Genomic DNA, 16,268 nt, shown 5'->3' with positions numbered 1-16,268 from the left:
TGGTCACTCCCAGCTGATCGATCAATAAATATCATTATAGCCGAGATGGTTTCCGGGTTGAGAACTCAGGTGTTAAGTGACGTCATGGTGACGTCATCCCGGTGTGCGTGATGTAATTAGCGATGCTAATGAGATGCGGATTGTTTCCAGTGGACTGAAGGTCTTCTCTGCTCGATGGTTGTCATTTCAACAGATGCGATTTATTTACCTGGTTTTCAAGGTGCGGTCACTTTAAGATGACGTCATCTGATGACGCTGTGTTTACCAAGTAAACAAGGAGCAGTGGAAGTGAACTGCAATGATAATAAGTTAACAGGACAGTTTGTTCATCTCCTTTATTCCAGCGGGAGGTGATTAGTGTGCGTGCGTGTGCGTGTGTGTGTGTGCGTGCGCGTGTGTGTGTGTGTGTGTGCGTGCGCGTGTGCGTGTGCGTGTGCGTGTGCGTGTGGGACTGGTTGCACAAACCGAAGTCTCAGTTTGGGGCAGAAACTCAAGTTTTCTCGCTCAATATTGACGGTATATTGATTTTCTGCCGTCCCAGGCTTTTACTTTGGTAACGCGTAAAGTTATATTTAACGTGTCTGGTCCTTTTAAGGGGTTTCCGTCATATTTGAAGACATTTGGACGTATTTAAGTTTGTTTTGGTCAGATTTTAGGTGTTTTGCTCACATTAAAGGCCACAAAGGAGGAGATCAGCTCAATTCTATCATTTCCTGGTGCATTTAAATCTTCATTTGCCGTAATATATTTAATGATGATCAAACAGACTGACAGCAGAGAAGATAACTGCCCCCCCCCCCCCCAGCAGAGGCCTCACGCACCCTGGACATGCCCTGTTCTCCCCCCCTCCCTTCTGGAACTACATCTTCTTCTATCAGGCTGTTAAATCCATCGTCCCGCCCAAAGACTGATTTTAATTCCCCACACACACTCTATTATGTGCAATAACCCCCCCGCCCCCCCATTCTATTATCAGCTGTTTGCATCTTGTTGCTGCACCTGCACATATTTGCTCTATGAAATTGCTGCCTTCAATTACTCTGTGATTTACGTGTTTGTCTTCCTCTTGTGCTGAACGTTGGTGACGACAAAGGATTCTATTCTACATCACGAGGGAGGAAACGGGATCAATAATCTGCCTCATCACATGAAGACGTCCGACTCCTCGTCTGTCTCTGTTCTCCGGGCGCCCAACCCACCTGATGACACGCCTCGTTCTGGACACCTGGGACTGAACACGCACACGGCCGCCATGGCGTCGGACACGCCCGTACTGACGGAGCAGGAGGAGCTGCAGAGGAGAGCGCATCGGGTCACAGAGGAGGTGAGCCCTCCTCCTCCTCCTCCTCCTCCTCCCAAAGATTCCGTTTTTCTCGCAGCGTCTCTGTCTTTGGACATAAATCTTCTCGCTCCCAGACTTTAATCACTTCAACGTCCTCGTTAGACGTCCCCGGTGGGAGGAGCCCGATGAGCTGGCAGCGGTTAATCAGATCAGAACCGGCCTCGTTGTTTTCCGACCTCATTGATCCTTCCGTGATAACCCTTTCCCAACATTTGTTGCTTTCATTCATCCATTTCTTAAAAAAACCGAATAACATGATGACAGGCTGAAGGTGGGCGGAGCTCCGCCCGAGGGGAATCTTCCCTCACGGACACCTGGCTCACCTGGTTGCCATGGAGACACCTGATCTCCTGGCAGAGAAACACGAGGCACAGATGAGCTCATTGAGCTCACACAGACACACACACACTGTGGTGGTAAAGCTCGGGGGGGGGGGGTCAAAGGTCAAAAATAGGAAGTTGCTTAAAATCAATAGATCATCAATGTTATATTAATTGAGTATTATTGATTTTTTTAAATGTTTTTTTTGTGCATTTCAGTCCTTGGATAGCACAAGGAGGATGGTGCAGCTGGTGGAGGAGGTACACACACACACACACACACACACACACACTTACCTTCATCTTCATTAGCATCATTAGCATCATTAGCGTCCATGACAGGAAATAACGTTTCACCGTTTAAACAGGATGGATGATTGGAGAAGTGATTCACTTTGAGCTGCTGGGAAGGAATAGATCACAAATAAAAGTGTGTGTGAGAGAGAGAGAGAGAGAGGGCGTGGTCACCGGTGATGTCACACACCTGAGTGTTTCATGTGCTCCGTCCTCTCCTCCAGAGTAAAGACGCTGGGATCAGAGCGCTGGTCATGCTGGACGAACAAGGAGGTAATCAGACGTCTCCCCGGAGAGAACGCCGTGATATTTCAGGATCGCTCTGGAGATGAAGAATCCTTTCAAGGTTGTGTCTTTTTCCAAACTAAACTAAATCAGGACTCGTTCAACAGCAAAATGACTCCAAACGGCTCATATGGTGGAATCACAGAATCCCCAGGACCTCAAATCGATGTGAGAAAACGATGAGCGTCCAATGAGAACTCTGCCTCTCTGTGACACGGGTCTTTAGACTCGATGCACGCTAACGCATTTAGCTTAGAGGCTAACGTGAAGTCATCTTCTCAAATGTAGACCCCATCTTGGGGTTTCATGCTTGTTTGTGGTGTAGGTAGATAGATAGATAGATAGATAGATAGATAGATAGGTAGATAGATAAATGATAGATAGATAAATAATAGATAGATAAATAATAGATAGGTAGATAGATGATAGATTGATAGATAGATATATAGATATATGATACGTAGATAGATGGTAGATCGATAGATAGATAGATGATAGATAGATGATAGATAGATGGTAGATCGAGAGATAGATTGATTGATAGATAGATTGATAGATAGATGGTAGATAGATAGATGATAGATAGATTGATAGATAGATGGTAGATAGATGATAGATAGATAAATAATAGATAGGTAGATGGATAGATGATAGGTAGATCGATAGATAGATAGATGATAGATAGATGATAAATAGATAGATTGATAGATAGATGATAGATAGATAGATTGATAGATAGATGATAGATAGATGGTAGATAGATGATAGATAGATAGATTGATAGATAGATGATAGATAGATGGTAGATAGATGATAGATAGATAGATAGATTGATTGATGGATAGATAGATAGATGGTAGATAGATAGATAGATGGTAGATAGATTGGTAGATAGATAGATAGATGGTAGATAGATTGATGATAGATAGATAGATGGTAGATAGATTGATAGATAGATGGTAGATAGATGATAGATAGATAGATGGTAGATAGATTGATGATAGATAGATAGATGGTAGATAGATGATAGATGGATAGATGGTAGATAGATTGATGATAGATAGATAGATGGTAGATAGATTGATAGATAGATGGTAGATAGATGATAGATAGATAGATGGTAGATAGATGGTAGATAGATAGATGATAGATAGATGATAGATAGATGGTAGATAGATAGATAGATAGATAGATTGATTGATTGATAGATAGATGATAGATAGATAGATAGATGGTAGATAGATAGATAGATAGATAGATGGTAGATAGATTGATAGATAGATGATAGATGGATAGATGGTAGATAGATTGATGATAGATAGATAGATGGTAGATAGATGATAGATAGATAGATGGTAGATAGATAGATGATAGACAGATTGATAGATAGATGGTAGATAGATAGATGATAGATAGATTGATAGATAGATTGATAGATAGATGGTAGATAGATTGATAGATAGATGATAGATGGATAGATGGTAGATAGATTGATGATAGATAGATAGATGGTAGATAGATGATAGATAGATAGATGGTAGATAGATAGATGATAGATAGATAGATTGATAGATAGATAGATAGATGGTAGATAGATAGATTGATAGATAGATAGATAGATGGTAGATAGATAGATTGATAGATGGTAGATAGATTGATAGATAGATGGTAGATAGATAGATTGATAGATAGATAGATAGATAGATTGATACCCCTCCTGTTCCTAACAGAGCAGTTGGAGCGAATCGAAGGAGGGATGGACTCCATCAACAGGGACATGAGGGAGGCAGAGAAGAACCTGACAGACATGGCTCAGTGCTGCGGTCTGTGTATCTGGCCAATCAGGAAGTACGTCCGGCCTCCAGGAACCGCACCTTTACCCCACCGGTGGCCGTAGAATGCCACTGCAGTGCCCAGTTCCATTAAATGAGCTTCAAATTCAATGTTTAATTAGCAAAAATAATGCCTTTCTTTATTCTGGAAAGGGTTTGGGAGCTCCACAGGTGAGTCAACAAGACCTGGACTCATCTACAGGTGCAGCCTTAAAAATGTTGCAGGCGTGGGGTTTAAACGGGCAATTAAAGGTGTGCTACAACTCAGAGTTAGCGCTCTGTGATACAACTAACTAGTATCTGAATCCTAAAACGGCTTGGACAAAAGTCCAATCTTCCACGAGAGCCCCCCAGCCCCCCACCGAAGCCTGGGGGAGGAGTCATGGAGCTGGGCACTGAGGCGGCGTGCCGCTGTCCGCGCTTCAGCCCAGTTATTCTTTCGTTTCTTGTGTTTGTGGGATTTAGCTGCTGGCGGCTCCTTTTCGGTTCAGCCGAGGAGGCTTTTGGGAAATCGGCGTTCATTTTTTTTTCCTTCCCTGGATTTGTTTTCTGTCCCGCCCACCATCCTCTTCACCTCTCCGCCATCACCCTCTCACCTCCATCACCTCCTCTTTGCCGCTTCATCCCTTCTGCCCCTCCCCTCCGTGTTTGCTCCTCCTCCTCCTCCTCTCATAGAGCAGTTGGAGCGTACAGAGGAGTGTTTGGATCAGATCAACTCTGATATGAAGGAGGCGGAGAAAAACCTGACCGACCTGGGCAAGTGCTGTGGCCTCTGCACCTGTGATAAGTAGGTGGGGGTGGGGGGGTGATGTAAATGACTCTGAGTTAAGTATAAAACCATCACAGAACACATCTGTCCGTTATTCGTCATCATCATCATCATCACGCTCCTTTCGTTTGATTGGATCCTGTAGAAAAACAAAACGCTTTGCAGACGTTTCATTGGTTGCCGTAGCTTTCGGCGCCGCTTGCTTCCCAACATGTCGTCGATCGTGATTTGGTGAACTGTTCCTTTAACAGGTTGGACTCACTTTAAATTAAGGCCACCTTCTCGCCCCCCCCCCCCAGACTGAAGGCCTTCGAGGAGAGCGGGCCGTACAAGGCGGTTTGGGGAGGAGCCTCCGCTCAGGACGGCGTGGTTTCCAATCAGCCGCCGTCGTCCCGCGTTGTGGACGAGCGGGACGTCATGATCATGAGTGGCGCGTACATCAGGAGGTAGAGAAGAAGAGACGATGAGAATGTTCTGTTTGCTCATCCTTTGAAAAGAAAGACAATGAATGCTACCAGAGAGGCAGCTGGGTAAACACGCGCACGCACACACACACACACTGTTCCGCTCCGCCTCAGGGTGACCCGCGATGCTCGAGAGGACGAGATGGAGGAGAACCTGGCTCACGTGGGCAGCATCGTCGGGAATCTGAAGAGCATGGCGGTGGACATTAGGAACGAGATCGACACGCAGAACGACCAGATCGACCGGACCCGGGGAAAGGTACGACTACGGGACGGCCCAGGAAGCCAACAGAGGCGGGTTCGGGTACTAGTACTGCGAATACCATCATTAATGCTGCCTCGACTGCGTATCAGGTTGGGGAAACGCTTTCAACAGTTTGATAAAAACAAAAATGAGTTGTCCCAAAATAGGGCCCTGCTGAACCTCATCGTGTAACTCTCAGCAATTGTTTCCGAGGGTTTTGTCGTATGTCGACTTGGTTGTAAGTCGGCCCTGTGTTAAAATACCGTTACTAAATTATGCTGCGTCATGATACGGAAAATATCGGAGTAGAAAGATTCGATTCCCTACCCGGTAGAAATCGCGTGTGAAACCGCAGAAACTGTCGTACACTCGATTTGCCCGCTCGCTTCCCGGTATGTCGTAAACAACAGATGAGTGCGTTTGTAAAGTCGAACAGTGGCGGGTGGCATAGGCCGTACGTCGACGACCCCCTGCCACCCCGAGATTCTTAACACCACTTCCTGTCTCTCTCTGCAGGCCCTTCTCAACGTGTCCCGGATCAACGCCGCCAATCAGAAAGCCAACAACCTTATGAAACGATAGGAGGGAGGCGCGCACTTCCACGCCGCCGTCTCTCGCGCTTGCACGCTTTTTAAATTGGGGTTCTCGTTATGAAAACGTTTGCGAGTTTGTTGTGTCTTAATCATCGTAGTCTTCTGGAGGGCGGGGCTTTTGACCGACACAGGGATCGGCTTCCGTGGTGACGTCACTGCAACACCAAGGACGCTTTGCATTTTACCCCGGCCCTCAAGGTGACCTTTGTGACCCCAGCGCGGAGCCGAGTCACTGTGTATCAGACACGCGCCTCGCCCCCTCTTCTTCTCGCCTGAATCTACCTTAACAGGGGAGACACGTGCGTGATGGCGCCCTCTGCAGGCGCAGCCGGGTATCGTTCAGGGGAATAAAACACGCATTTGTCCTCAACGGAGGAACTCTGGCGACACCAAGCGGACAAACGTGGAACCTGCTCCTCCTGTTCTCTCCGTGTCTTTGTTGTGTCAGAATAAAATGGTGACGATGAGTTTGGTGCTTCCTCTTTGATCTCATTCCCTCATTCTAAGGGGCTTTCATCAAGGCTTCCACTTCCACTGTTAGAACTCATTTAACAGCAGCTATCATCAGCGTGATGGTTCCTAATCCTCACACATAATTATTGATCGCAGTTCACTGTGGTGTGCGATACTGGATCTAGAAATGTCGGTGTCGTGGCCTACGAAGCGTTTGATCTCCGCGCTCGTTTACGGTGCAGCTAAAGACCTTGTTTATCGTTTGATGTGAGAATATGCTGATCGCTACGATTCAATATTTGTTGGAATAAAACAATTGCGTATGGCTTGGGCTAATTACTGTTCTTTGAGGGGGAGGAGCTATCTGAGGTACACCGTCACGAAGTGGTTCATTGATTAATCTTCTTTTCCTCAAAATATGTGCTTGTGCAAAAGACGTGATTTTAGCGTTTTATTTACGTGAAAATTGATTGTTTGTGTAAACTGTGTCTGGGGCAGATGGGGGGCGCGCGGGGGCAGAAAATCTTGCGCGTGCAAGCGAGTAAGAAAAAAGCTCGTCTCGCGCTGCGGAGTCTGCGCAGTAGCGACGTTCTCGTCGTTCCGAACTTTCGGGAGAACCGCGCAGGAGGAGGGGAGGGAGAAGAACGCCATTTTCTGGTAACCACTGCCTGTTTACGCAACTCACAAATCCGAAATACGTAATTAATTATTGAAAAAGGGCTGCGCGCGGGCCGAATTAGCATAGACAGGAAGCGAACGCGACGTAAATAGCTGCAATACGAGAAACGTATCGTTACAGCCAGGACCCGGTCCTACGGATATAGCGCAACGACACGGCCCGCTGTTCCGAATATTTCCGTATCGATATATTCGCATATCGATACGGAAATATGCAGAACGTCGCGTGTTGTAGGCTAAACGTAACGGTGCCTCGGCGCGGCGTCGCTGACAGTGATGGCGGACTCGGCGAACCGCTCGGTGTGCGCGAGCCTCCGGTGGGAAGGAGGCAGGCGCGAGCTCAACAAAGACGCGAGAAGATCGCAGCCGATTGGTCCAGACGCGGTCACGTGGTCACAGGCTGAACCGTTTCAGAGGACGTTCCGGCAACTTTGTGTGACGTTAGAACAAAACTTTATTAGTAAAACCGGAAACAAGCCGAACAGAGTCATATCAGATATGAGAAATAAATGGGATTTTATGAATTCTTATTTTAAAATGGTCATAAATAATTGTAATTATGGAATATCTCAGGTTATTTTATGAAGTATTATAAAAAAGCTTCTTGGTACAAGTGATTTTTATTTTTCCGACCAGAGGGGGGCAGTGAAGAGACACAAAAGAAAACATGTTCTGATTTACGCTCATAAAAACTGATGGCTTCAAATATCAGGACTGTTCCGGACGTTCTGCTTCAGCCGTGCCGCTACGTCGTGCGCGACGGAAGTCGTGATTAACTTAGTCTCTCCTCCTCTCCTCTCCTCAGTCCCCCTCTGCTCCCTCGTCTCCCCCTGCGTCCCCTTTCCCGACGGGCCCTGGGAGGGGAAATTGGACTCTTCCAACGACGATGAGCGGAGGAGGTGGAGCTTCGTCTTGCCGTGATGATGATGAGGACTTGAGGGCAGGAGGCGTAAAGGGAGCGGTGAAAGCTAAACTGAGGTTCTCCTTCACGGAGGTGACGACGCTGCTGGAGGCGGTGAAGAAGAACAGGAGAGTCATCCTCAGTGAGTTCTGGTTCTGACTCTCTGATTTAATCGTCCCCAAATGTATTTGGAGAGGCAGATTTAAACGCTGTTGCACTAATGAGCCTCGGTTACTGTTGCCATGGAAAGGAGATTTAGAGCATTAGCGAATCAAAATGCTTTGTTTGGATTTTTATCCATCGCGGTTTAAACGTTACCCGTGACCTCTGATGACCTCTGATGACCTCATCACCAACAGGAAAGTTCAACAAAGGTGTTTCCGCCGAAGCCAAGAAGCAGACCTGGGCGGAGATCACCAATCAGATCAACGGGCTGGGGGAGAACCGCCGAGAGGTCCGCCCCGCCCACCTTAAAGACGCGACGCGCTTCTGTCCGACCTTCTGACGCACGCTCTCGTTTTCCCTCTCAGGTGCGCCAGATCATGAAGAAGTGGGCGGACCTCAAATGCGACGGGAAGCGGCACGTCGTCGCCCTGCGGGGGCCCAACGGCTGCACCGTGAGGAAGAAGGGCCTGGGCCCCGTGGAGTGGGCGGTCCACAAGATCCTGAAGATGAGTCCCGGAGGAGGTGAGGAGGCGAGAGGGAGGCGCTGCCTGCGTCATAAGACATTTCTGGAACAGCCGTTTTCATTATTTCTCAGATGGCGACAGCGATCGGGAGTCTGGCGACGCCGGCGAGTCGTCCAAACTCCACGTTCAAGGCCCGGCGGCGGCGAATCCTTCCTCCTCCCTCGACTCGAAGGACCCCGCCTACCCTGGAGGAGGAGGAGGAGTGTCCTACGAGATCTCTCCTCTCTCCTCGCCAGAGAAAGAGCTTTCTGGTAAGTGGGAGGCGGCCTCCCGACAAAAGCGCCGGAGACGGATTCCTCAACGTTTGTTTTCCAGAGCAGGAAGAGTTTATCTTTATTGATCTCAGATTAACGGAAACGATTTCCGACGCCACATTGAGTCTCTGTGCTTTTATTGTGGAAGTTTGTTTGTTTCCATGGTGACGTGACGTTGTTTTGCAGGAGATCCCTTTAACTCCTCGTCGGACCTTGACCTGGAAGACGGAGGTAAGAAGGTTCAACGTGAACCGGAGCAGCTTCAGCACCTCCTGTGAGGAGCGTAACGCTCGCGTCTCCTCCCTCCTCCCTCCTCCCTGCAGAACGGACCGTGGACTGTGAGGACGACTCCTTGCCCCCGCCCACCTCCACCTCCACCTCCCCCGACGGCGTCCTGCCGAGGATGAAACCGGTCCACACCTACTCCCGGAACAGCCAGAACCACACCTCCTCCAGATCTCCTTCTGGACCCTCCTCCTCGCCTGTATTCCCTTCAACGTCCGATTTCGACGCTTCCTCCTCCTCCGCTGCGCCTCCTCCATTCTCAAATGGGACCGCCTCGTCTCTCCCTCCCGTCTCCTCCTCCTCCTCCTCTAAAGCCAACGACTCCCAGCCTGCACCTCCCTATCCCTCTGCTGCTCCTTCCTCTTCTGTCTCCTCGCGCGGCCTCCCCCTCGCGCGGCCCCCCACCTCGGGCCCAAACCTGTCGGACCCCCTCCCTGCTGGCGCCTCCTCCCGTGACCAGGTGGCCCAGATGGCCTCCCAGAGCCTCCTGCAGCAGCGGGCCAGCAGGGCGCTCCTCACCTCCGTGTCTCACTCCCTGGAGGCGCTGGCTCAGTCCGTCCAGCTGCTGGTGGAGAGCCAGCAGGAGTCCGTGCAGGAGTCGCTCCTCCTGCAGAGGGAGACGGTGGACATCCTGAGGGACTTCTCCAACACCGCTCTGACCATGCTGAGGGACAAATCCAACGGCAGCCAGTCGCATTTCATTCCTGGACGTGGAAGTGTTTGAGATGCTTTCTGAAATCTTCACTTTGTTTCCGTGTTAATATTTTGGATGTTGTCTGACTGACTGCTGTAACAAATGATAAATAAAGATTTTATTATTACAGAGGATGTCTGCTAATTATTATTTTCTTATTCTCCATGAAGCTGAACAGGCTGATTTCTGTGTGAGGAAAAACCATCTGTGATACTCAATAGTCCCGCAGGCCCTGAAGGCCTCCAACTAAGTTTCATAAATATGATTGATTTAATTTGGATTAGATTATCTAATTCTTAATTCAGTCACGCTGCGTCGCAACAAAAGGTAAAACCAGGCGCACGGGAATGCCGGCATACTGTGGCGTTCCCGGTTGTCAGCGCTCCAAACGTGACCTGGTCTGGATGACCTTTGGTCCATTTATACATTTTCAGCCTGCTGAATTTGCCGTGGTCTTAAAGGCCATCTCCAGTGGAGTACAAATTTAATGCAACGGTCCTTCCTACAATAACTCATGTTCCTGTCCAAAGATAAAAGATACAGAGTGGAACAACAACAAAGCAATCCAATCTCTAAAAGTGAAAACTGTACAAAACCTCACATTTATAGATATCAAAGGAAATAATAAATTGGACTCAAGTTTGGACTTTTCCCTGCAAGATGTTTTTCACTAATAAAACAAAAGCAAATCATTTCTTCAAACTGAATTCCAGAAGGACTTGTAGCTACGTCGCTCGCTTTGTGGTTTACAACCACAAACTGCGACGCATCTGTTTTGGAGGTGCTCGAAATTTCCCGGAAATTTATAATGACCAATTTGTATAATAATTATAAAATATATTATAAACATTTATTTTTTACAAACGGCTTAATGTCTTCAGAAAATATGTATATAATTACCTTTGTGAAAAAATAACCTTTATTTTTATGTATTCCGCAAGGACACATATACTGTATATATATTTAAAAAGTATTGATCCCTGTAATAACAGCAAAGCAGTAAAAACATTTTAAATTGATATACTGAGCTGAACGTGTGTTTTATTTTTCTTATTTATGTATTTAATTTTTCCTCCCCCTGGCAAGCGTAATGGTTTTGTGTTTAATGTTTTGTAACATTGACAAGCAATGTCTTTCAATAAAACAGTGGAGAACTGGTTTCCTGGTTCTAGAGTCACGTGATGACGGCCGGCCTATCAGGAGACTGCTGCTTTAAGCGCAATGATATGACAAAACTGCGTCTACTTTTGCTGCACATTAATATGCGTGATTTGGAAGTAATGATTGTAACACAGAAGAAAAAGGGGATCGATCCGTGACTATTGACAAGGAACACTCGGTGAAAACACAGAAAGCAATCAAATCGATTACTTACATCCAGCGAAGCTAACGCCAGCTGCTAGCACGTCTTCCGGCATTAGCTTCAGAAGCTAACGCCAGCTGCTAGCACGTCTTCCGGGATTAGCTTTCAGGTCCAAACTCCACCCCTTTTCTTCGAGGGATCGATTTATAAAAGGGAATTTTTTCCCTTGAACTTCTTGCATTTTCTTTTAATCACATTGTTTTTATTCGTCTTCAACACTCGAACCTTTAATTTAGGCGCCCGAGGAGCAGCCGGATATCCGTGGCGGGGTTGCCATGTCCGACAAACACATCCGTCGTAAATGCGTTTAAAGTAAAATATAACATCATTTTTATGACGGTCAGACCGGAGAGTTAGATTTTAAACTGGCTAACAGTAAATGTACCGAATAAAACCCATAAAGTGGCCTCTTTATCAAAGACACAGTTAAATTTAATAAATGTCCCCCCCCCCCATGACTGTTTTAGGGTTTCCTCTTCATCGACATTCATTTTAGATAGCCCTTAGCCCCGCCCCCCACAAACACAACTGTCACGTTCCCGACGTCGCTCAACCCGGATGTAAACACAAACAAACAAACTCGAATCTCGAAAGTAGTTTGAATGAATGCACAGTGAGAATAAACTTCATCAATATCACGATCTTTTTCATGTTATTGATTAAACACAAACGTTTTGGGGCCGTTTCGGGAGATATTCTCTGTCTACGGAACAGCAGCGCCCCCTACTGACGAACGGTCGCAACCCCCACCACTCACAAAAAGATTTAAAAAAAATCCTTCTAAACGATTTTTCTTTAGAGTTTCCGAATGACTTAACTTTCAAAGTAATCAGAATTATGAGATTCTGTTATCCAGAAGAGACAAAGACACTGGGACGAATGATAAAAGTAAAAACTAGAAAAGCACTCAGAGAGCACCCCCCCTTATTAGTTTTGTACACCAAAACTATTGTCCTACATTTATTTGATCTATATTTTATATTCCTTAACCACGAAAACAAACTTTTAGCATCTGGAATCACGTTTATATCATGATTAGTGTAGCCGGTATTCACTAAAACACACTTTCAGTTCCCTGAAAGGCGCGAGACCGAACCGAAACGAGGAGCCGAACCGCCGGCGGCACGTCTCGATGACTCTTTGAAGGCTGATCGGTTTTCTGAGGAACGAAAAGGAAGTGATGGATAAAAGAAAAAAGCATCTTTTCTTTTTGTTGACAGGCTGACATTTGAAAGCTGCTTGTGATGACACGCCCGCCATCTTTAAACGCTCTCTCCTGGGTAACGGCTGAATAAGTGAACGCTGTTTAACCACGACAAGAATCATACGATGTTTAAAAGTGACGACGGCAGACAGCCGCTGGTTCACAGCACGACACAAATAACTGTCGACAAACACGTGGAAGGAGCCGCCAACCGGCTGCAACGGCACGACCCCGGATCTGTAGGGAGCGCCGCGTCGGTTGGGAGTCTTTACATCACAAAGAAGAAGAAAGGAATGCCTCATCAATGATTCGGAACGTTTCGTCCTCCGTATTTGACTCCGCCATCCCGCGTCGTCACCCGGAAGCGTGCTCGCATCCCGGAGCGCTCGCATGTCGAGGTTTTACTGCACGTAGAAAGCGTCTGACGGACTCTGAACGGCGACACCATTTTTTTTTTTTCCAAGAAAAATACCTTTTTATTTCATTATAAATCCACATCATCGTTTCTATGAAAGCATAAAATCCCCATTTCACTCGCGGTTGCATTTTAGCTCCTCGTTGTGGTCGTTTTGTTCTGTTAAAAGTAAATTATGGGTATCAAACCATTGAAGACTGTAAGGTGTGTGTCACATACAAACACAGACACTGTCAAACGCCAAAGGGGGCGGGGCAACAAGGAGGGAGTCCAAGGTCACGTTCACCGCGCTCTTTGTGTGGCTATCGTTGCGTTCCAGCGTCAAAGGGGCCGGACCTTAAGTTTGCACCTTAAGTTGTGACTCAATCCTTGTCGGCGTCCCTCAAGGCTCCGATCTCGGGACACCGACGTTTTTAAAGTTGCACTCCAAACGAAGAGAGAGAGCGAGTTAATCGACCGGGGATGCAAACGCACATTAATTCAACGCTATCTAAGTCGTTCGTAGCCAGAAGAGTAAGATCAGCGTGGGAGAGTATACGAATCAGCTGTTCATGGGAATGGGCGAGAGAGAGAGAAAGAGAGAGAGAGACGGGAGCGATGAAAACACAATGAAAGCGCCAGATAAAGTCGTTATTATTGTCGACAAGATGCTGACGGCGTGCTCGTATCTTTAATCCGAGGCCCGGCCCGGCCCCGCCCGTGGGTCCTCTGCAGCTTCTCCTGGCGTTGCAGTAATACTGTCATGTAATACTGCAGTAATCCTTTGGCATGTGACTGTATGCTGGGGAAGGAGAGGAGCGGCGGCAAACCGCCATGGAGAGCATCCTGGAGGGGGGGGGGCACGAAGGTTCTCAGTAATCCGTCCGATACGTTCCCAGAACCCCGTCCGATCATCGCATCCGTCCTCCGGGCGACAGGAGCCGGGTACCGAAGCCCGGAAACGGGTCCGGGTTCACGTTGGCGTGGCAACAGGAAGGCGGCCGGCGCTCCGGCAGCAGGCTCTGGTGTCGGCTGGAGGTCGCTGGAAGGACGGACGGCGCCACCTGAAGGAGACGTCAGCGTTAGCGTTCATTTCACTCGTCTCCACGCAGGAAACGGGGAATAAAATCAGCGCTGGAATAATTAAATAGAATAATCAATCATCTGCAGACAAAGAAGCGAAACGAACACAAAAAGACGAGGTCCATGAACGCATCGTCTAAATGGAAACCAATTTACTGTGCTCATAATTACATTTTAGAACGTATCAACCATTCGATTAAAAATAAATGTGGTAAAGATCTATAATTAATCAGGCGACTGCAGCGCTTAAAGAAACACGTCCGTCGTTCCAAAGCCCCGAATCACAAAACACGACGTCATGAATCAGTCTGTCGATTCGGAACGTTTTCTACCGTAAAGGAGGAAAAACGGGAGGAGAATAAAATAAAAGAGGAGGAGGAGCAGCTGAAAGCTAAAACGTGCTAAGAAGAAGAGAAGGAGGAGTGGAGGAGAATAACGGAGGAGAGACCAATCTGCATGGATGGGGGGGGGGGGGGTCGGGTTATAAAACGCAACAATAAAGACAATCATGATGTTTACTCAGGCCGGCCGTGTTTACAGAGCACTGAGAGCCACGAGCGCCTCCTTCTCTCCTCCATCTCTCCTTCTTCTCTCCTCCATCCCTCCTCCTTCTCTCCTTCTCTCCTCCATCGCTCCTCCTTCTCTCCTCCATCCCTCCTCCTTCTCTCCTTCTTCTCTCCTCCATCGCTCCTCCTTCTCTCCTCCATCCCTCCTCCTTCTCTCCTTCTTCTCTCCTCCATCGCTCCTCCTTCTCTCCTCCATCCCTCCTCCTTCTCTCCTTCTCTCCTTCTCTCCTCCATCCCTCCTCCTTCTCTCCTTCTTCTCTCCTCCATCGCTCCTCCTTCTCTCCTCCATCCCTCCTCCTCTCTAAAGCCGTCGGAGGCCCACCTGTGGAAGCCGATACGAGGGAAGCGCCGAGTCTCTCGCTGGAGCGGCTATGTGCGGGAAACAGGAAACGGAACTTTATTTTGGTGGCCTGAGGTGATTCTACTTCCTGTTGCTCTTCCTGAGGTCAGAGGGTTCAGACTGATTTCATGCTGCTTGTTTTCTTTGGTTCTGGTCCCAAAGGGCGAAAGGAGGGTGTTAAACCGGAACCCGCCCGACAACACATGATGGAAGAATCCGCTGTGAATCACCGGTTCTGTAATGATCCCTGATTGGTTGGTTGGTCTGGGCTCAGAATAACAGCCGGCGGACGTCTCCCTGATTGGCGAGTCCGCGTCAGTAACCGTGGTGACCACTAGGTGTCGCTGCGACCCTGTGTGTGACGCTACCTGCAATGGGAGGAGTTTGCGTGTTTGTTTGTTTGACGTCCAAAGAAAACTTTAAAAGCGTCACGTTTAATGAGATTCAGGCGCTTCTCCTTGCTGGAAACGCCGTTTCCGCGTTTCCGCGTTTCCGTAACGAGCCCCGCGGCCTCGCTTTACACGACAGCGCAGATGTGTTCCTCCGATCCTCTATATTTATGTAACCTTGCGGAGACTAATCCATAATGGGCATGTTCAGGGTTAGCGTGTTTGTCTCAGCGCCGAATCCTCTCAGCGAGCTCTGGCTGAATAAAATAAAATAAATTGAATTACAAATGGACGCAAATTTATTCGACCGACCAAATCACGACGATGACGCCGATGCTTCATCGTCGACGAAGAGTTAGTGGACTAAATAACAGAAAGCAGAGAGGCTGGTTTATCCTCTGGGGAGCGATAATGTTCCACCGAATAGATGTTCAAATATTCAAAGGGTCGTCTTCTAGGGACCGGGAATAAAGTTCAGTCGATGCCAACGACGTGAATCAGTAATCAATAAATACAAACAGACACACACGTAGAAATAGAGGAGGCGTGGACGAGGGATGGAGAGAATCCAGAGAAGAGGGGTGGAAAAAGGAATCTGCAGACGCAGCAGAGGAAGAGAAAACTTCAGTTTAAAAATGCTAAAACTTTACGAAGCAAAAAACAAAGGATTTCAATGACCCCGCCCCTTTTATTTTTTGACCAATATGCTTTCACTTTAACAGGGAATCACCTTCCCACTTGGCTCATTAGCATATGCATGAAACAGACGAGAGAAGACGAGAGACGCTCCACGTCCAGAGGACGGACACGCCCTCAATGTGAGACGGAAAAA

General features: G+C 47.6%; 2 protein-coding genes across 2 annotated transcripts; both read left to right on the top strand.

Annotated features, from left to right (window-relative positions):
- The first annotated feature begins 1,252 nt into the window (after positions 1-1,252).
- Positions 1,253-6,600, top strand: zgc:101731 (SNARE_SNAP25N and SNARE_SNAP23C domain-containing protein). The gene is made up of 7 exons (XM_068745296.1): positions 1,253-1,324; positions 1,882-1,923; positions 2,181-2,229; positions 3,972-4,089; positions 5,142-5,288; positions 5,421-5,565; positions 6,067-6,600. The coding sequence occupies exons 1-7, from the start codon at positions 1,253-1,255 to the stop codon at positions 6,130-6,132; spliced, it is 639 nt and encodes a 212-aa protein (XP_068601397.1). The 3' UTR covers positions 6,133-6,600.
- Positions 6,601-7,214: 614 nt separating this feature from the next.
- On the top strand, positions 7,215-10,226 carry zgc:113149 (uncharacterized protein LOC541363 homolog). The gene is made up of 7 exons (XM_068745614.1): positions 7,215-7,253; positions 8,080-8,317; positions 8,535-8,629; positions 8,706-8,862; positions 8,936-9,115; positions 9,305-9,349; positions 9,442-10,226. Exons 2-7 carry the CDS (start codon positions 8,161-8,163, stop codon positions 10,125-10,127), a joined length of 1,320 nt encoding a protein of 439 aa, XP_068601715.1. The 5' UTR covers positions 7,215-7,253; positions 8,080-8,160; the 3' UTR covers positions 10,128-10,226.
- Positions 10,227-16,268: the final 6,042 nt, after the last annotated feature.

The sequence above is a fragment of the Brachionichthys hirsutus genome, chromosome 11 (genome assembly GCF_040956055.1).
Source record: "Brachionichthys hirsutus isolate HB-005 chromosome 11, CSIRO-AGI_Bhir_v1, whole genome shotgun sequence".
NCBI lineage: Eukaryota > Metazoa > Chordata > Actinopteri > Lophiiformes > Brachionichthyidae > Brachionichthys > Brachionichthys hirsutus.
This window is presented reverse-complemented; position numbering and strand designations above follow the sequence as displayed.